The 21573-nt window shown below is 39.4% G+C and overlaps 1 protein-coding gene across 12 annotated transcripts in view; it reads left to right on the top strand.

The window, feature by feature from the left end:
* SOX5 (SRY-box transcription factor 5) overlaps window positions 1–21573 on the top strand; it is a 649933-nt gene that overhangs the window by 595948 nt on the left and 32412 nt on the right. For 9 of the 12 annotated variants that reach the window (XM_052789110.1, XM_052789111.1, XM_052789115.1 and 6 more), the window contains 2 exons: window positions 16290–16467; window positions 21358–21530. In XM_052789110.1, the coding sequence (XP_052645070.1) occupies window positions 16290–16467; window positions 21358–21530 (351 nt within the window). The remainder of the gene's footprint in view (window positions 1–16289; window positions 16468–21357; window positions 21531–21573) is intronic. The other 3 variants (XM_052789117.1, XM_052789109.1, XM_052789108.1) reach the window with 1 other exon arrangement.

Below are 21573 nucleotides of genomic sequence, written 5' to 3'. Positions count from 1 at the left end.
CTCTGGCAGGAGCCTGTCTCTCAAGCAGAGTTGCCAGCCAGTCAGCCCTTGTCAGGCTCCGTTGGCACTTTTTGTAATGAAAACTCAGAATAAAACATTACAAAAAGAAAAAGGGGAAAAAAACCTCCTCTGAAATCTGTGATCATGAAATAAAAGCTAGATACACAGATTAAGCAAGACCGCTGCATTTCTGAAAGAGAGGTCTGTCGAAATCAGGCAGAGAACAACAGAAATGTAAAGCAAAGTGGTAATGACAAATGTGCAGTGTGTGCTTCTTACTAGTTCTATACTGTTCCTTGCCGCTAGTGCCTTCCTTACCTGGTATGAATAAATAAAATACCCACTTTTTCCTGCAAAGTTGGTGGGGTGGGCAGCAGGTAGTAGTTTGCGTTCTTTTTGGTTAAGTGGTCCACAGCATTGGCTTCATACTGAAGACCAAGACATTACACCAGGCACTACTACTTTCAGGAGGCAGGTACTAAAGCCAGGTTCAGTTACAGAATCCCTCAGTGTTAGAAGTGCTGGGACCTGATATTTTGTTTCTGCTCTGCATCTTACTCTGTTACTTAGAAATACCTAAGCATCGACTTCTGCAGAAGCTTCTTGACAGAACTGCCCATCTAGTGTCACTTGGAACAAAGAACTTGAATGAGAAAGCAGCATTTTGCAAGAAGAGACTGGAAGGGTCCCAAACAAGAAGACAGTGTCACTAAGTCAAGGTTTTTTTAATGCCACTAAGATAGCTGTTGAGCTGATGTTGCCAGTTGGCCGTGCAGTCCTAAGAATAGCCGTAAAAGGGCTTTAGGAGACCGTGGAATCTGGAGCTGCATAATTAAACAGAGAAAAATTGGATTTTTCTGGTTGCAGTGGTTTTTATTGATCCTCCTCACATTTGGGTGGGCTTGTTCTGTAGGGAGAGTTGGAAAATATTTAGGAGAGGGTCTTTCTGCTGAGGAATGGGAACCAACCATGAGGAGAAATATGTGAAGTTCAGCTTGGGACATAGTGTTCTTCACTGGGGGCTGCCGAGTACCACAGCACTGCAAAGGTGAAGGACCAATATTAGCGCCAAGTTAAATATAGATAACAAACCAGCCAGTTATGCCAGTATGAAATTAATTTCTAGGTTCCTTCATAATACGAAATTCCTATAAAGTAAAAGTCATCCCTTATTCCAGAGATTTATTTTTTAGACTCCAAGCTGTTAGACTCTCTAAATCAAGGAATGTGTTTATTCCACGAGCACAGGCTTGTGCAAAATAATAGTACTGTAGCGAGGCACCTATTTCGTGGATTAGGAGACAGCTTGAAATGGAGCTGAGGACTCTCATTCTACCAGATCCTTCTAGAAGGGAGCCAGGTATTTCACTTCAGGAATTAAATCTTCCCTTTTGCAGCTTCAGTTTAGGTCTTTGGGTATTTTGTGGCATGTGTTAATAATCAAAAGTAAAGTGCAAAGGCTGCATTGGCAGGGCTGTCTACTCGACAGCAACGTAGTTATGTTTTACCAAATGTAGAACTTCTTTTCAACACAGAAAGTAAATTTCTGAGGTGATTGAATCAAATTCTAATGTGATCAGTCTAGCAGCTTCCAGAAACTGCTTGCTTTGTCTGCAGAAGGGTGGTTTGCTTCCATGTTACGTGCTAGATGTGAAATTAGCTCCTCTTGACACATTCAGGCAGAATGCAATTCAAACTAAGCATCAAAGAAATACATTTTGCAGTAAGTATTCCTGTACCCACAGCTGAATGATTATCATTTAACAAGGGAGCTCTACAAATTTTTTAATCTGAAACACTTTAATCTGTAATCCCTGGTAGCTGTGGATAGCTGAAGAGAAGCAACATTTAGCAGCAGAATGGAGAAGAAATCTATTTTATTTTCAAATTCAGAGAGACAGTTTCTTATAGGTTAGTATTAACTGTGGAGTTACATGAAGCACTTGCAAATTTTTCACTGAAGTTTCTCAGAACGATGCATTTGTTGTACAGAATGCAGTTTGAATTGTTTAGTGTAAAATGAACCAGTGCAAAAGAGGGTTTCAGAGAAATGACGTGGAAGTCGTCACTTTAGAGTACACACATTTTTCAAAGCAGTATGGCTACATCTTGTGATTTTATAATGGATAGCTTCCTTAAAGTCCCAGCTCCTGGAGTCACATGAATATGTGAGAATCTCATTTAAACAAAAAGCTTCAGGCTGTCATGGTGAAACTTAAAGATTGGTATAAATGTATCTCAAAAGGCTTAGAAAGCAGCTAACAAAATGAATCTACAAGTTACTATTTTAATCAAGTGGGATTAATTTTCAGTCTCAAATCATAGAAGACTTCATGTTGGCAATTCTGCTAAGGCATAAATATTTCTCAGCAGAGTTAGACTTTTTACTATAGTATCTCCCAGTAAAAGCGCTTCAGTAGTATCCAGAGAGAACATTCAAGAGCATCCAAAGAACATCAGAGGCAGGCAAGCTGATGCAACAAACTTCTTTGATGTAATTTGACAGGATTTAATATATGAAAACAGTTTAAAATTTTGGTCTTGATCATGTGCCTTTATCCACTAATGCTGCCAGACTATTAATTCAAATGTGTACTTTTAGTACTAATGAATGAGTTTAGTTTCTGTTTGTTTCATTTCAGTTGCTATGTTTTTCCCTGATGCTTTTAAAGGAAAGATAAGCTAAGGCCATGACTGGTATCTCTGGGAGAAAAAAATATTATTAAGAAAAAAGTCTTTGATAAAAGGTTGCTCAGTATCTTGACACGTGGAGTGCATGGAGGGGAAGACCTTGTCTCTCTAATGGGAATGCTGGAGAGAAGGCTTTTCAATTTCCAATCATGATGTTACAGAAAGAATATAACTTTGAGTATTTCATAAGTTATTAGTGTTTCTTAAACTTTTTTGAGTGGCTGTGCCAGCACCTGCTAGTAGTTTTAAAATAAGGGGCCATTTGAAGGAGCTATGTGTGTATGGAGATGTAGCACATGGGTTCGTACAGGCTTTCAGCTGACATGCCAGGCAGTGACATGTCACGTCATGAATCAGCCACATCGTGTTACGTGATTTCAAGCTAACAGAACACAACAGGAGTTACATAGTGACAAGCACAACCCAACATGACATATCCATGGGAAAATTGGCAAAAAAGCTTCTTAAAGTTGAGTTTCAGGGGTACATTTGTTCATCTCCAAAATGCTCCAGAGAAAACTATGAAGCAGTGTACCGGAAAAGGGAGTAATGTAGTGACAGAATTACTAAAGCAGCTTTAATTCAGTGTACAATTAGGAAGAAAACATACGTATATAACAGTTCTGGAGAGTATTTTTGAGGTGTTGGGTTCTTGTGAATTTCTTTCTTTCCAAAGGTAGCTTTCTCAGGGCTGCAGTCATTCCAGGCCAATGATTATTTTTATCTTTAGCCATGCTAAGAGCTCTATAGACTTCAGGTTACAGCTGTAAGTTAATATATTTTGAATTTAGCTGTTGGTTGCCTCAGTAAATCTTGAGTCCTTCTAGTCTAAACTCTGTTGTTTTTTCTGCTTTGCTTGCAGATCAGAATGACCCCTTTTGTGCCTACTTCCTATTTTCTTCATCTTCTCTGAAATTATCTTCTTTCCCTTTCTGGGTACTCTGATCCTAGTTTCTGATGTCCACTGCAAATAGAGTCTCCAATTAAAACTCTGGGGTGAATTCATTCATCTCTGTTTGCTTGTTATTCATCATAAATGTGTGGATAGCCTGTACTTTCAGTGTTCTCTATACAAGGCACAGACCTAATTTGGGGTCAGGGAAATTCAACACATACATTTAGCTGAGAAATGCATATCAATTAGCATTTCGTTCATGATATCAGAAGTTAAAATGGTGTCGTATGACTGTTTGCCCACTACATTTCATGTCTGGATTTACAGTTCTTAATTTCACAGCCTTTGAAATACCAATTTCTCTACACAAAATGAGTCCTCCCAGTGAACTGCAGCTTGTAGGCAGAATGATGTGGTGGTGTAACACCCGAGAGATTCACTACTGTACCAAACAACTGATGTTTACTGGGGCTAGTGGGTGAGGAAGACAACAGCCACATCATTTTGGCTAGCCTAAGTGAGAAAATAGCACAGATACGCAGAGGCCTGCAGAGCAGAACACAGTAGATACTTTCTCTTCTGCTTTTATTTTAAAATGAGCAAGATGCTCCAGGAGTGCCAGAAGTGGTGAAGCCTAGTTTCATTTGTGACATCTCACAATATTTGGACTCTCGCTGGAAATGTAGAATACCTCTCTCTGGGGGATCCCCTGGTGTCTGTTAAAGTGTGGGTAAGCACTGGAGGCTTCTCCTGAGGGGAGAGGCTTAGAGCGTTCCCCTCCCCTACCCGATTGTTCCTCTACACAAATGGTGGGGGACCTTTGAGGACTTCCTCAAACATGATGGAGATTGGCCAGTGCACTCAAAATGTCTATAGAGATGAAGATTGACAAACATGCATACATGCGCACAGACCTCATGTACACACTCACACACATGCACACACACAAGTTTTGAGGCTAAAAATAATCTTGAATTTGGACAGCTCTCAGGGGTTTTACCGGCATCTTGAATTTCAAATGGATGCAGTATGTCTTGCTACTGCTTTTCCTGCACTGTTGTTCTTCACCCCCAAATGATTACAGTTCAGTGCTGGGTGGAAGGATTCCCATGATAGTATCATTTGGGACTCACTTTGTAAATTGCTCTGGGCTCAAACAGAGCAAAATAATGCTATATAAATACATGTTATTACTGGTGAAGCGATAAAATTATCTTATGCTTACCAAGTATTCTAGTGTCTTGTCTTGATCATAATTAACTGGTGACATACACGTTGAGTCAGTGCTCTAGGATTTGTGCCAGAATAAGTCACAAAAACATAGCAGCTTTAGTATGGGAGAAAAGGATGAAGGGGGCTTTTTTTTTCTCCCTTTTTTTCTTATGGATAAGATATAAAAACTGCCCAGAGCTGGCCCTGTTCAGAAATAGCGAATCAGCCTCTTGGACTTTTTTTTAAGATGTCAACCTCCCTCTCGTATACTTCTGTGAAGACAAAGAATGTCTTAACGTCTGTATTGAAGTCATCATTAAAATAAAAGGAGATCTGTAGACATCAGCTATAAATCATCAAGAAATAGCTTGTGGGTAACCTTTGACACAATTGAACCTACTTGAAATGAGCTAGGGCTGGATTCATTGCCTTTAGTGAAGCCAGTAGGTGGACTAAAGGTCTCCTCTCTCTCTCCCTCTCTCTTTCCATCTCTTACAGTGTTAGCTTCTGGGAGGTGAATGTGTTCTGGCTGAGTGATGGAAATGCATTTGGATGTGTTCTTAAATAGACATTTGTTTTATGTCTGAAAAGAATAGGCCAATCTTAACAGTGTGATGCTGGGGCTATTTGAAAGGTATTTTTTAAGGCAGTTGTCTTCTTTCAGCTTTACAAAAACTATTTTAACCAATTGTTTAGGCTTGAGGAACAGCATGGAATATCTATTGTGTATGGATGTGTGTACGTTCTACAGAATTAACAGGAAAATGGTAGATAAAAATCTGCCTAATTTTACATAATAGATTTTTGGCATTCTTGTGATCTGACTTCAAATTCATGCTGAGTTTCTACAGTATAACAGAAATACTAGTTTGCAGTTGTTAATTTTAATTTCTAAGATGCTAGGTTTTAAAAGGAGCTGAAAGTGTTCAGCATCTCATGGGGACAAACTATGAGTCTTACTAATGAATCCAGCAATTAGTGGTTCATTGTGCCTGCTAGCAATTTGGCCCTGATACCGGTCCTGATGGTGATTTCATTTTTGCTGGTGTGAATCAGGAATAGGATCTGAAGTCTATTCACCAAGGGAGGCTGAATACTTCTTCAACACTGTTCTGCCTGTAATCTGCATTCAGTACTGACAGCAGCAAATAAAAAAAGAAACTACAATATATTTCAATTTTTATTATTATTATTATGGTTGATTAATATGTTCATTAGGATAATTATATAATATCAATAGTACTTATTAAACTTAAAGGGTTGTAAATGGTGGTGTCCCCATGCAGTTAGATAAACATATATATGATGTATGCCCAGTTTGCATGGAAGAAACCCTTTTCATAGATGAAAGGATGTATTTTCTCCAATTTTGTAAGTAGAGAATTGAGACAAAAGAGGTGGTCCTTTACTTTCTGTAGCCATTTGCACTTGTGCAAAACACTAAAATTTACATTTGGTAATGTTTTATCATAACTTCGCAAAGATGTCAGTGACCGTGTGCAGAAGATTAGATAATGAGTGACTCATTTAAGTTCACAGAGAAAGTTTGTTGGAAAGTCAGGAACTGAACCCGAGTCTCTTCGGCATGACCTAAGGAATCAGCAGTAAAAAAAGGCATGACTGTGGCACAGGAAAAGCAATGACCCTTTCCAACAGGTATACTTTTGAGTAGTTAACCCCACGTATGTGATTACGGATGGGGTATAAATATTAAACAAATTCTTCTATGAGTGCAGTACTCAATGATGGAGCATGTGTTTGCTTTGAACATTCCCGGCAGTACGTTAAACTCCCTCCAGTTTCTGGAACTGCTGATTAGATTTCATCTTACTGCTAAAGGGAGGTGAAATGAAAAAATATCCAGCAAGACAGAGTTGTAAAATCATTTTGATTTTAGTGATCTGCAATGTTGTTAATAGCATGCAAGCATTAAAGACGGATGAGTTTTGTGTTGATAGTTTCCCCTTGAAAAGCTTTTAGTTGGAAAAACAAATTGTCAAGCAGGTCATATCTACAGTTACAAAACATATTTTGACATTTTTCTTACAGTTGTATGTATCTATAAATAAAAACAGTGCATATTATCTTTGCACTACTTACTTGTAGTGCTGCATACATTGCTGCCTCTTGGTGAAAAATCTACCTGGACTACATAGAAATATCCAAAGTCAGAGAAAGCACAGGTGGTTTTTGAAAAGGAATTTCTTAGCTCACTGCCAGTTGTCCAAGCTGTTTGAAATCTCTTTTCTTTCAAGCTCTTTTGACTTGTTTCTTCTAAAGTTTTCAGCAGCTGGGGTTTTTTGGTTTTGGTTTTTTTTTCCCCCTGAATCTTAGAATCCGTGCAGCATCTTTGCTTCTCCTGCCTGACCACAGCAGGAGGAGGAGTCTGTTGCTAATTTGTTTTGATACGGTACACTTTGGTCTGTATTCTTTTTGAAATTAATTCCTTTTGCAGGTGTGGGGTTAGAGGTGGTGGTGTGCTCCCAGCGAAGGTGTCATCCACCACAGAGAGGAGGTGGGAGGCTTTGATCAGTGTGGCTTCTGTTTTCCTGTTGTTCATTTAAAATGTACCAGTTTGTAATGCTGTTTGGCTTTGCAGGTCCTTGTTTTATTTCCTTCCAAGTCCTTCTCCGTCCTTTCAGGTTTTGTTGTTTTCATTGCTGTTCATTCTGCTTAACATTTACTGGGGATTATTCGTTGGAAGGTGGTGACTCCAAGTTCAATTAAGGCAGCAAACAAAATCCAGTCTAATGTCTATTTCCATTTTTTAAACAGCCTTGTTATGGGTGGGAGAGTGCATTATTAAGGACACGACACCACATGTTTGAACTTCTGGGTTTTATTGGGACAGAATTATATAGCAAGGATTAAAAAAAAAAAAAAAATCTAACCAAGACCCAAGCTACAAGGCATCATGCTTCAGGGCATGGGCCACTCCAGTTTCTACCCAGCACAAGTTCAGGAATACATGCCACAGATCAAATTGTCTGACAACTATGTACTTTTTCTTGCAAGTTCTTTTGAAGCAGCTGGACATTTTAGGAGCTTCAGTGCAGTATCAAAAAGAAGCCAAAACATTGGTCTGAGTAAGAGTGGCAATTGCTCTGCTCTTCCTTATGACTCAGCTGTTTACTCACTGTGTGAGATTAGGCAAATCATTTAGGCACTTTGTGCCTTATTCTTCCCATTTGTAAAATAAGGCAAAAGCTGTCAGAGTCATCATGATTTTTAATTAATTAATATCCCTATGGTGCACTGGAGAAGTGATTTTTTTTTTCTCTCTTGCACTTTACTACTTGCCATGTATTTCAGCGGGGGCAGTTTGGAAGAAGCATTCTTTCTAGGAAGAATCCTTCCCCTCCTGTCCCCCAAAATTTTGTGATCCTCTCTAATGATTTTTATGTCATGTAAAGTGATTTGCATGGTTAAAAGCATGAAAAATGAGTTGTTGTCTTCTCCTGAAGATCTGCAGTATCTGTGTCAATCCCTGCTGACCTGTGCCTAAGTCACTCTTCCTGCTTAGCAGCTGGCTTGAGCCTTCTTAGAGAAGCGCTTTGTTAATAGCATTATAGCAAATAAATAGGTACAGCAGTGATGTGAGAAATACAGCTGAACAATAATTATTAGAAGCAAAAAGCTAACAACAGGACCCGAGTTTGGCATGAAGTATGGACTAGCAGAATCCCAAGTGGCTAGTCTCTCTGCACTGGCTCATGATTTATCTTTACTCAACATGGACCCTTCTCATTTCAGGCCAAACCTGGCAGGATTTGCTCAGAACAAGCTTCACTGAAGTTTTTCTTGTAAATGAGGCTACTGAGTTAAATTTTCGCTCACTCAGAGATGCAGAACGAGAAGGAGCTTTTTCATTATGAGGTGCAAGCAAATGCTAAAAGCTCTTTGCTCCTGCAATTTTGTTCCATGCTGTACTGAAAATCCACACACTGGGTCCTAAGCAGTGTGTTGAGCAACTCTCACTTCTGCTTATTTCAACCTAACAGCAGAGCAAATGCCCAAACAGCAGAATAATGGCAATAGGAGTAAGTCAGTTACTTTTGTGTGGATGAAAATGAATGTTTGAAGTTTGGATCTGCGTTGGGATAAGCATCCATAAGTCGTCAGGTTTCCCTAGAGGTTGTGTGACTGAAAACTCATGATCAAGCAAAAATAGCCTAGAAATCTCATACCAGCCGCTTTCCTCAAACACGTTGTGCTCTTTGTCTGTGGAGATTACCAGGAGACATCACAAGGATGGTGGGCGTTTTGGCAGTCCAAAGCCAGCCAGAAGCTGCAAATATGGTTTGGAGGATGCTCCTCTGAGGATTTGAGAAACTAAATGAATGAATTTGGGGTAAACACATACCAGTCTGCTCATTTTACTAAGCTGCATGCCCTGGTGTATTCTGTTGGCCAAACAGCCTGCCTTGTGCTCCAGGAGACCCCAAAGGGCTAGGTCCCCGTGCAGCACTTGTCTTTCCTGAAGACTTTTAAAGAGTTGCTCTTAGGGTTCTGTGTGCAGAGGGCTGACCAGTCGCTACACAAAATTAAGGCCTTTGCCCCAGGTCATCACTGGATGTAGACTTTGAAGAGGAGTTATGTAGCTCTCTCCACAGACACTGCTTTTAGGCTGCCCTGCAGCTGAAACAGCCCACACTCTTCCATGTCCAAGCTAGCTGGAGGACTGAAATGATCCTAGACTTGTTTGGCATTTGGTCCTGTTACTTCAGCGTCTGTATTCTGTGGCTCATAGAACAGAGCGATACTACAGAGTAAGCACTGTGCATCGGATAAAAAGGTTGTGGGGAGGAGGGGAAGGCATCCAGCTCCTAGGGCCTTCCATGTTTATAGGCAGGTCATTTTGTGTGCTCCTCTTTTGTTCTTCCTATATCTGTTTGTGAATCCTGTGTGCAACTTTGGGAAACAACAGTAATACAAAGGGAAAACCACCCAGCAGCTCTCTTATTTTACTGTGACAACATGTGGACTAGACAAAATCAAAGCTTGGGGTTTCCAGGGCAGCAAATTAGTCTTTGTAACTGCAGACTTCTTTCCTGGCAGCTAGGCTTCCTGTGAAGAAAAATGAAAGGGGAAGATGTTAGGGATCTTTCTGAGAGGACAAAGTCCCCAGAGAATATCCTCACTGAGAGCCCCTGGTGTTGTAAAAAAGGACCAGGGAAAAATCCTGTCTGTCCCTGGTACTATAAAACAGATTAAGTTGGTGTGTTCCTGCACCACTTTTCCCCATGAACGGGAATGGAGACTGTGCAAGAATACTCTCAGTGTATAAATCAGCATTTGGGAGTAATTTATTCCTTGAGTAGTCCCGTAAAGGAAGCCGATGAGAGAACAAAAAGAGTATTTGTCACAAATATGAGGCAGCTCAGTTCCCCCCTTTGTTTTGAGTCCCATGAATAAGAGTATTTGGGCAGTATCAGTAAAGTCTGGAAGTCCTAACTTTGGTTGGGTAACATGTGCTGAGTCCAGAAAGTGTCTACCTTCTGAGAGGAACACATTCAGGAAAAAATACTCAGCATAGCAACACCATAAAAAAAATCTGCTCTGGGTATAGATAGAAATCCAGGCTGAGATGTTTCTGCAGCTATCACAGAAGGAAAAGTCTGTGCACTTTGCAGGATCAGAAGGAAAGAAGGCAGTTCTTCCTAATATTTGCCCCCTGCCTTGTCTTTGGTGCCTTTTCCTTTCTAGCTAGAGTCTAGTTGTACCTTCTGCTTTTGGTGCTAAAACTCATGGGCGAGAGTAGGATAAACTGACTTCTCTGAACCTGAAGAATAATTCTGTTGTGTTTATTATGATATCATAACCAAGATGCCTGTTTTTATGTCTCCATCTCTTTTTCTATGTAGTTAGAGAAATTTCCACCTTTGCAGGAAGGGACACATTATTCTTAATCAAAACTTGAGAATGTGGCAGGAGGAGGTACAGCTGCAGATGAGCATTATCTAATTCACCCATCCTGTCATGTGAACATCCCTGCTTAATTTAATACAATTATTTCATCAGTGAGGATAATATCAGCAGCATGATTCATTTATACAACATGTTTCGCAACTGCCTTTACCTCTCGGCTTCTTATTATCACTACTGATAATTTCACCATGAGTGGCTTCAGAGGAAGGGGAGGGGATGTGAAGGAAGCTGCCAGTATCTTTGTGCGAGTGTGTGGACAACTGTAGTGTCCAGGGACAGTGATGCCGAAGGATTTTTGTTGCATATGCGCTGTTGCACCTTGGTTTCTGATATACTTTGGCTAGACATTTCTGGATGAGCACAAGACTGAATGGATAAGCCACTGACTGGCTGCATTGTTCAGTGGGCAACAATAGCCCACTGTCTTCTGCCCCAGACGTGCCAGTAAGTGCTCCATATTTTGCATTTCTGTTGAAATGACGATCTCCACAAAACAGAACCAGGGCGGGGGAATGAGGCTTTGTTTCTAGTCAGGTGGCCGAGGCATTCTTTTAGAAACCCCCTCTCTGGCTTCTTATTTCTAACTGATTTGGCTGTAATTTGTACTGTCAAGGTCATTTAAATAGGCAGCAAGATGTGGCGACTGTGTTCCCAGAGGTCATGAAAAGCCTCTTTAGTAGAGCATGCTAGGCTGTGCTTATGCCAGGTCATTTAAGCACATTTGTATTGCCAGTCAGATGATACCCAGAGTAGTTCATGATTTTGTAATAAACCGTGCAACCTGGACCTTCAGTGTGTGCCACAGTGGGATACAGCACTTGGATTTAAATGACAGTACAATAATTCAGTAACTGTATTTTAATAGTATACTAATCTTTAAAATATGTGAAAAGAAGTGAGATCGTGAAATCCAAATGAATCGTCTGGGTTCTTCCCCACCACCACCCTTTTTTTCTTTCTCTGTGACTGGTTCATTCATCTGAGCTATCAGTCTTTTATTCAGCTCTTGGTGTTGAAATAGTGCCATTTTTAATAAACAGTTTAGAGAGATTCTCAAAATCAGATTTTATTCCCTTCTTTTTCCGTATCCATTCTCCATAAAGATAAATTAACCTTTTATCATAGGAGGAAGTAAATAGAGACAGCATGATTGAAAGATTAGAAAAGACACCATTTCAGCCAACTATTTTCAACATAGGTGACTGCAAGTCAGAATTCCTGGGTCTGTCTGAAACTCTGCCACTATGTTACTGTATGACTGTGACCAAATCCTTTCCTTTTTTCTCTTTCTTTTTTTCCTCCCATATTAGTAAGCACTTTGTGTTTACCTAGCATTTTACCTTTTCAAAGGACCATACAAACCTTATAAAAGCAGTGTGATGCACACTCAACTTAGCAGCACTTATATTTAGAGATTTCCAGTGTCTGATGCTTAAATATAAAAGCTCAAAGTTACACAAATCCAGCTTGAGTAAAGCTAAAAAGTACAGCTCTTGAATATTTTGTTTACCCCCAAATTCTGGTGTAGATGAAGGGTTCTTCTTTCTTCCCTCATATGTCTAGAGATCAGCTGGGAAAAAAATCTAGAACAAATCAAGGATTTAAAGTTCCCGGAGCTCCAAAGTTTTGGTTAATGACAGTCTTCCAATCCTGGGAAGCAAACCACCAGCTCTTCCTAAAATGGCGACTATTCTGACACTGCTGTGATACAGGGGATGGGAATCTCTTTACCAATGCTTTGCTTTTGCTGCGGGTACTTAATTTTATTAGCCCTCCGTCGTGTGTTTTCGCTTATGCTTTATTCTCTACATTTATTCTTTTTGTGTGTGTTTTGTTTTGTGAGACAAATGCACTACTTTAAAGGAAACATTTCATAACCTTTAATCATGATCATATTTTACTTTTCATCACATCTGTGTTTATATTATTACAAGCCTTTTGGGTCTTAACGTTCTCTGGTCTAAGCATTAATCGTTTTGGCTGATATATAAATAAATGTTTGACTTTGTTTAACTCTTTAAAAATACTGGCTTGAAAAAAAAACCCTTATCAATGGCATCTTAGAGTAACTGCACGTCAAAAAAAGGCAAGGACCAATCAATACTGAGCTTTCTCTAATAAAAACTAAGTGCAGGGAGTAGTTCTAGATTCTGTGATCCCACTGTACAAAATCGAATCTCCTGGCTCTTGAAAGTTTCCATCTACCTGGAGTGAACATGCTACATCTGTTTTTTTTTCTTTTTATTACTCTTATTTGCCCTAGCTGTCATGCTGCGCTTACACACAGCCTTGATATAACTGAGAGTGAAGCCTGCTAATCTATAATGTGGCAGAATGTTAGCTGGGAGATTTTATAGTTAAAAGTAAAGGTAGGCCAACACCTCATTCTTCTCATGGTTACGCAGCCACAAATCAATAAAGACGACTGTACCGTTCTTGATTTAAACTGGAAGAGCAGAGAATTTTGAATTTATGTCCACAGATGGGAAGAAGAGTAAAATGGCTCACTGAGTATAGGAGTGAAGATCCTAACAGTCATCTTCACACTTAACACAATTGTATATTATTACCTGTTTCCCAGGTATTTAGACTCCCATGGAATAAATCAGTGTAGTTCCACTGTGGTAAAGGAAATTACTTAAATTATTATCAACTCATGATCCTACATAGGATTTCTAAACTCTCTGACTGAATTTTTAATGTATTTGACTTCCAGCGAGGATTTGAGGATGCTCTTTGAAATAACAGAAGTAAAAATCTTATGAAGACCAGACAGTGAAGTAATATGATTTTGTAAATACACATAATAGCTGAAAATTGTTTACTTATCCTCCTTTATGAGAACCAAGCTTCTGTGACCTCCGATTAATTTACCATTAGCCTGAATACACAATGAAAGTGAATGAAGGGGCAATTTGGAATGACATTTATCAGCTCTGGAACTGTCGACTTCTATTATTTCCACAAGGCCTTATACTTCTTGGCTCCAGAGAAGGCTGTGCTGACTTGAATGAAGAAGAGCATTCTTACTACCAAGAATAGTTACAGCACAGACAGCTTCATTGCTGGATGCCTATGATGGAAAAAACCACCTCCCCCATTTCTAACTTGCATTAAATGAGACCAAAACCACTGTCCTATAGTGGACGTGCACAAGACCTTGCCGTCACACCAGGCTAAAAAAAAGGAACAGAAGAACTGAGGAAAGGGAGAAGGAGTGAGGGAAGGGAAGGAAAGAAACTTTATAGGGACAGGATAGCCAAGGGATTGAGTCAAAAGGATGAGACTGAAAAGAGTCTTTCAACACGAGGATGCAGACTGGAATCCAAGCTGACTTTGCAGCGAGGGAGAGCCATTCACACCAAGGACTGGTTGCTGCTCCGTACGAACCAAAGTGCTGCTCTCGGTCAGATTTCCAGTGGCCAGAGAGCACACTGCAGCTTTTACTGCCATATCTGAAACTGATCAGCCCCCTTTGTTGAGACTTAGAACAGAGGTCAAGAATTGAATCTACATGGAAACTAACCCCCCTTGGATTGAACCGAAACAAGTCTGTGGGCAGGTTTGCTCTGCTTCTGATACCGTCTTCCAAATAGGTGGCTTTGCTCTTCAGGGATCCTTGTCTGGCACAGGGTCGCTGTGTTTGGTTGGTTCGTTGGCTAGTTTGTATTTACAGTTTTTTGCAACTATCTCAATACTGATTTTACAACATTATAGTTGCCCTGTTGTGGGATTACTTTTTATTTTAAATTGAAATCAGTGGAACAGCAGAGCAAGTCTCCTTCCATTTGGCTAGTAGGTTAATCTATTTTATTCTAATACAGATGGATTTGTATTTCTGTAAAGTAATGAATACCTTCTTAAAATGTCAAATGCTGGTTGAACTGGGTGACATTTTTAACCCCGAGGCTTAAGTCTCCTAGAAGATCAACAGAACTCTGCCTTCTAGGTGCCTAAGTCGTTTCTGAGAATACAGAATATAGGCTCCTAAGGCAATTTTGTGCACTGATTTTTTTCCCCATTATTTTATGCACAAGTTGCACCTAGGACAGCTTAAATACCACTTTAAGGATGACAGCTTTGTTCGTGATGTCCCTGATATGTTTATCTGCTAAGCTTTAATTTATTTTTAACTATGGCTATTACAAAAGTGTAGAAATAATCAAATATAACAAAAGTGCTTTGCTCAGAGCTTGCTTCTTTAAGGTAATGGAAAAGTTGTACGGCAGTGCTTCGTAGAATTGTCCTGTGTTTGGAGACATACATCTACATCATACTTCCACAAGCGACAAGCAACTATAAAATTCCTTTACTGCAGCACACCACCCTCTGTGGAAAAGAATCAGTATTATATGATAGTAGTTAAAGATACCTTAGTGGTAACAGTAAAACACTCAAACATTATGAGTCTAATTCCAGTCAGCTTTGCGTTGCTGTAAGTCAGGAATAATTCTATAAAACTGAATGTACTTACAACTTAGGGAGATCAGAACCAGCTTCTTCAGTGCCTAGAGCCAAAACCCAGTTGTGTGATGTAACGCTTCCTGTAGCTAAAGGATGGCTTTCCTAAGTCACAGTGTCAGAGGAGAGCTAAGTTAATATGTGATGGTTGGATCTAATACCATATCCATTAGTTGTGGTTATTGAAAAGTCAGTTAAAATCACTTCTAAAATATCTGCCTTGTTGAAAAGCTTTTTCTCCCATCCCTGGGGGTTTTTTTCCCTTATTGTATTTTATTTTGGTCAAAAAAAAATACATGACTTAGAATTTTAATGTGTTTTATAGCACTGTCTGTTACTCTGTGTAATCAAGCCAGGTTTAGGAATAATTCCAGTTACCCTGCAAAAAAAGTCACCCAATTTTTCTATTTTTGCATAATAATAATTACTGAAATGTTGGAAGTTCAGTTCTGCGGAAGATGAACTCTAGGGGCTTAGGCAGAATTATCCAGGTTATTTTTTCAAATTTTGTGGGAAGAAAGGGCTCTCTTGTTGTGGTGGAAGAGAAGTACTTATTTCCTGTGATACTTTTGTGCTTGGAATTCTAAGCCTGGGTATTTCAGAGGAAAGCACACAAGTTAAAGAAAAAAAGAAGAAAAACAAAAGATCAACAAAAAACCCCAACTGAAAACCCACTCACTCAAACACGTTTGCCTAATTTGGGTGGTGGGTTGAATTTTAAGTGAAAATGCTCTTCAGTTCTTATTTAATTCATCCATATCAAGTTTAAAATAACAAAAAACCATAACTGTGAAATTGCTCTTCATTTTTATCATAGACGTATATATCTTGTTGATGTGAGTAATTTCTTCAGAGACAATTCTTACATACAAAGTGCAAATGGAGGATGTTCTCTGATCATGTCATGCTAATTTTCCAGTTTATCAGTCATTTCAGTTCCCAACTGGAATGACAAGATGATATCACATTTGATCTTAATATATATCGTACAACCTTTCCGGTTTAGAAGTTCATATGAGCTGAAGACAACTGTCTTTGCTTGGAGGGTGTTGTGCCAACAGCAGTTTTTTAATAACATTCTTTTCTCTTCTGCTCATCGTAGGATGAAGTGGCCCAGCCTCTGAACCTTTCAGCCAAACCCAAGACATCTGATGGCAAGTCTCCCACATCACCCACCTCTCCTCATATGCCAACTCTGAGAATAAATAGTGGGGCCAGTTCACTAAAGTCCTCTGTGCCAGCAACATTAGCTAGTCCTTCAGCCAGAGCTAACACAATAGGTAAGCTCAGTTTCGTTTGTCCCTCCTCATAACGATTAATAGGTGCTACAGGAAAGCAGGCGTTTATCAGCCAGTGCCAGACAGCGGTCTATGAGCTGTTGCATGTTGACCATAATACTACATTTGTTGATGTCAGTGAAGAAACTCCCACAGACTTATCGTTCACGAAGAGCATCTTAACTTTTACAGACTCAGAAAACAAGGACCTGTGTTACTTCAGATGCTGCTTTATCAATAAAAGTTAATAAATGCTGTTTATTTAATGGTATACATTGAAGACAGCAACCTGTCTAATGGCAGGCATTAAAGACCCACGATATTGTACTATGTCATCTAAAAGTGATGGATAAACTTCAAAAAAATTCCCTTTAAGTTAGAAGTCTACATATGCAAATACATCTTTGCAAAATTACAGGTTCAGTCCTTAGTCTGCTAAAAAGCTGCATGAAGCATTATTTTGCCTTGGTCTAATAAGCAAAACAATCACCAGATTCATTCAAAAAAACCAAGTTTGATGTTGTATCTTGCAAAAAGTCTTGACTGGCTGTTTTTAACATTGTTCCAGAAAACTGTTAATTCTTCCTCCTGCCAAAATTACCTCTTTGCCTAAAGACCATCTAAATAATAACAGTCTTAGTGGTGATTTTACAAGTCTGGTGTGTTAAAGGGACTGCTCTTTGTGTGTATAAGTAAAATGTGTACACACCCCATTCTTCATCCTTGTAACTGAAACATTTTATTCCATGAAGTGATTGAATATAACCTGAGTTAAGATTTCAGCATGTAAACAAACTGTTTAGGAAATTAAGTGAGGTGGATAGTTGTACCTTTGCTACTGTGTGTCTAATTGCTCCTGAAGCATCTCCTGCTGGCCACTTTTAGGGATGGTACAAAAAACAAAAGCCATAGGTCAAACCTATCGGAAGCTGTTTCTGTGATATCTCAGTGCTATGTAGTAAAATCTTTTTGTGTCTCTATGGGTCTCTCCCAAGCTCATTGTAGTCCATATTCCACCTACACAGACACCAGAAAGACACATAGTTATGTCCAAAAATCAAAACAGATCTAGCTTCCACTGTATTACCCTCCCACTGTGCATACATGATTATTGCTACTGTTGATGAGTTACATATATCAGACAGAGAGTACGCTTCTATGCCTTTTAGAAAAGGAAATAACTTTATTTAGTATTACGTTACAATTATATAAATATTTTGTAAATATCACATTGTTAATTGTCAATGCATGTAGTATTATTATTATTGACCCTACACTCTTTAACTGTGGTAGGTAATAATGTATTTCATCTTTAATTTGTTTGGCCCTACTGCTCTCCATGTACAGTGAGTGCATTGAGTTTCAATTTTTTCACATTAAATTTTTTGTCCTTAGTAGAGTAAGCACCACATTTAGATGTGGAGTTAAGCATCTGACCTGCATCACAGTGGCAGGATATCTCGTATTCTCTCCTCTGCAATCTTCTTTCCCTACATACCTGATATTTTTCATAGGTTTGAGACCCCTGCAATTTACTTCTTTTAACAAAATGCAGATTTTGAAATGCTGTACCTGTAATGAGTGATAATGTAATTGGATAAAAGCTGTGAGGATGAATGGAGCTTTAAAGGTCACTCTTGTAAGAAGAATTAATGTGTTATACCATTAATAAACCATGGAAAACTGTGGAGCAAAAGATAACATACTTAAGTTATTGTTAATGACATAGAGTTCACTGCTGTATATCTCTCAGCTACAAATATAGAAAGTGACTTTTTGAGGTTGCTGAGCAGTATCACTGTGCATACTGTATATATAAGATAAGCAGTCTTTAACTGGTGCAGGAGCTGGATGGACATAGCCTACTTCTAACAAAGGTTTATCCTTTAATGGAGGACTAGAGGAACGAAAGGCTTGTGAACCGCCTGCAGAGTCTTTTCCTGCTAACTGCTAGGTCAAATCCAACCAAAGTTAGAGCAAGTAAAACTCATTACCATGTTGAAACCATTTGGTGATCTTAAAAAAGTGAGCATGAAATTTCAAGTCACCCACCAGTAGAAGCTACACCACAAAAAATTTTTTTAGCATTTTTAGCAAAGGTACTAAGGTCCCTAAAAATGGTAGAGAAACTGGATCACTTTTTTAGCTCGAGAGATGAATCCCTGTACAGAAAGTCACTGGGAAACATGTAGTCATTTGCCAGACAGTTACTTCCACCATCTGAATGATTTGAGCTGTCAATGCAAGGCACAAGTTGTCTGTCCTAGGTATGCACAGCCCACCTTGCTGGGATGCAGTTGAGCTGTCACTTTTCACTGCCACTATCTTCAAATTAAAACCGTTCTCTGAAAGCAGTTCTTCAGACTACTTGGTTCCCCTGGCATGGAGAAATGCTCAGGTATTGTTCAGTTGTCTCTGGAGGACGTAAACTTACGGCGTCCTATGATTAACAGTGTAGCTGTATTCGGGCATACAGATATGTAGTCCTTTTCTAGCACTGTCCTTACAGCGTATAAATTATGCTACAGACTGAGCAGTCACAAATGTCATGGCTTCATGTATGACTTTAAATCCAAGCATTTCTTTTTGGGAACAGGCATATGTCCGTGTACTAAAAACAGAAACAACTTCTCTCTGCCCTTTGCCATTATCTGCAACATCTCTATGCTAGTTTGGCAATCCTTGTAACTAAGTGCATTTTATGTGATGCAGTTCCCCTCTCTGTCAATAATTCACCACCTACCCTAAACAACAATAATTTACATTCAACTCGCTTCTATATTAATCATTTCCCTGCACACCAGCATCTTGGCAGCTACTGAAAAACATAAGGAGTGCTTGCTTTTATTCACTGTCATGTGCCAAACTGTCTCAAAGATAGCAGTATCCAGGAAAAGCCAAATAGTCTGGAGAAGGGCATGAATTCCAGCTCCTAGGCACATTCGGCTGTATTACAGATTGAAAGTATTATACCTAGCCTAATCAAGAGCACAACCAGCAGTAATACCACTGTTTGTTTGTTTGTTTGTTTGCTTCCTTTTTAATTTATTCTGACTACATGCAAGCTTGATCGGTAACAGATGCAAAGTGGGGAAGAAACTAAGCAAGTTGATAAAATGGAGGTAAAAAAAAAAAAATCAGCTGGTAGCACTGTGCTGGTGCAGGTTATATCCTTCCTTACGCTGGGAAAGCTGGAATTACTGGAATTCCATTGGCTGGGAATTACTGAACTGGGTCATTTGATAAAAGCAATGTGGATCAAGTTATTTCATACAAAACTCTCAGGGTTCCTGGGTATTTAGCCAAAAGCTAGCTGTTAGTACAATTAACAACAGTCAAACCACACAGAAACTTTTCTTTCTAGTTTTTGCGCGCCAAGGAACATGGGAATACCAGTCCCATTCTGTCTGCAGTCTAAAAAAACAACAATAAAAACCCAAACCAAACTAAAATCCTGACAGCAGTGCAGCACTGAACTAATCTGACATCAGCTTCTTCCCCTGAAATGTTTTAAGCAGCAAGACAATGTCCTACGTTTTTTGGCAATCAGCAGATCAGATAGAAGAGTCTAGCAATACAACAAGGATGTGTAATCTGACATGATTAGACAAGGCTCTTTAGGAACAGAACATTCATAATTGAGACAAAGAAAGAGTATTAATAACACTTTCCTAACACGGCAGTTAGCCATTTTATATTTCCTTTCTTTAATCTTAGTGTTTTTCAACAAATCATGGGATTTAATAGCGTGTTTTGGCAGATTAGAGGATTTATGGCCCAGATGTTTTTTGTTCTAAAAATGGATTAGGGTGTAAAGTTTGCTGGAATCCATGGAACATGTTGAGGCAAGCCGGTCATTTTGTGTGTGATTAGTGCCTGCCTTCTGTCTCACAGTCCCTCCATCTGTCACAATTCACCAATGGATCTGGTTAGATTTAGCCTCATGTCACAAACAGAAGTCCCTTTTCTGGGCAATTTCATATTACAGATTCATTTTATGCCGGTTTTATGCCCTAGTTAAAAGACAGAAAGAAGAGTGTGCGTGCACGCGCGTGCAGGGATGTGGAGGGGGGAGGGAGATTGATAGATATTAGCCTCTCCTTTAATGTTTGAAAAATAGACTGGGGCTTGGAGTCTCCCATCAGTATTCTATCCTACAAATCACATGCAGATCATAATAAGTATAATCTACAGTACGCTAAAGGAAAAAAATGACAGTGTCACATTTAAAATTAAATAGTATTAGCTGTGCCGGTGATGCTTGTAACATTTTAAAAGGAAATAATTCAGTGACTACTAAGGCTAAGCCCTAGGCTGTGAATTTGCAGCAAAACAGTGGACATTTGACCTACTATTAGCAGCATGAATAGGAGTGGGAATGTAGGTCCGTGTAGCTGTGGTTTCTTATACATTTCTGAATGACAGGTGGTGGTGGAGAGCATTCAGTGGATGAGGTTTCTCTTCCCAGCCATTATGCATTTCGTATCTATAGCAAACCACCGCCACCTGTGGTTTATTTTAATGTATTCACAAGTTTTAAGAAGGGGAAGAATGAAATGGTCTATTTTTAAGAGTTTGGGATTGCTGGCATGATCAAAGCTTCCCCTAACTCTTATCCGGTTACATCCTGCTGCATACAAACTACAGGACTAACCTCTGCAGCGTCAGGGAAATACTGAAACTAATGGGATCAAATATCAGGACGATGATTTTGGCACTGAGGTTTCTCATGCTTTCTATCCAGGTGGCTCTATCATAACAGTAACAGAATTACAAAGCATGGACGGGTTTCTGGGCATTACCTGTTAACTCTTTCTCATTAATAGTGATAAACTATTGGTGCAGTTCATTGATGAAAGCTAAAGTGTTTTCTTGTAACTTTCTTTTTTTAAGATATCCTTTCTTCTATCACGTCGTCAGGTTACTTAAATGACCACGATGCTGTTACTAAGGCAATCCAGGAGGCCCGACAGATGAAGGAGCAACTTCGGAGGGAACAGCAGGTGCTGGATGGGAAGGTGGCCGTTGTGAATAGCCTGGGTCTCAATAACTGCAGGACAGAAAAGGTGAGTTTCCGAGACTGCCTTTGCAAAGGGTCAGAGATTGCAT

This window comes from Harpia harpyja, chromosome 6 (genome assembly GCF_026419915.1).
Source record: "Harpia harpyja isolate bHarHar1 chromosome 6, bHarHar1 primary haplotype, whole genome shotgun sequence".
Taxonomy (NCBI): Eukaryota; Metazoa; Chordata; class Aves; order Accipitriformes; family Accipitridae; genus Harpia; species Harpia harpyja.
This window is presented reverse-complemented; position numbering and strand designations above follow the sequence as displayed.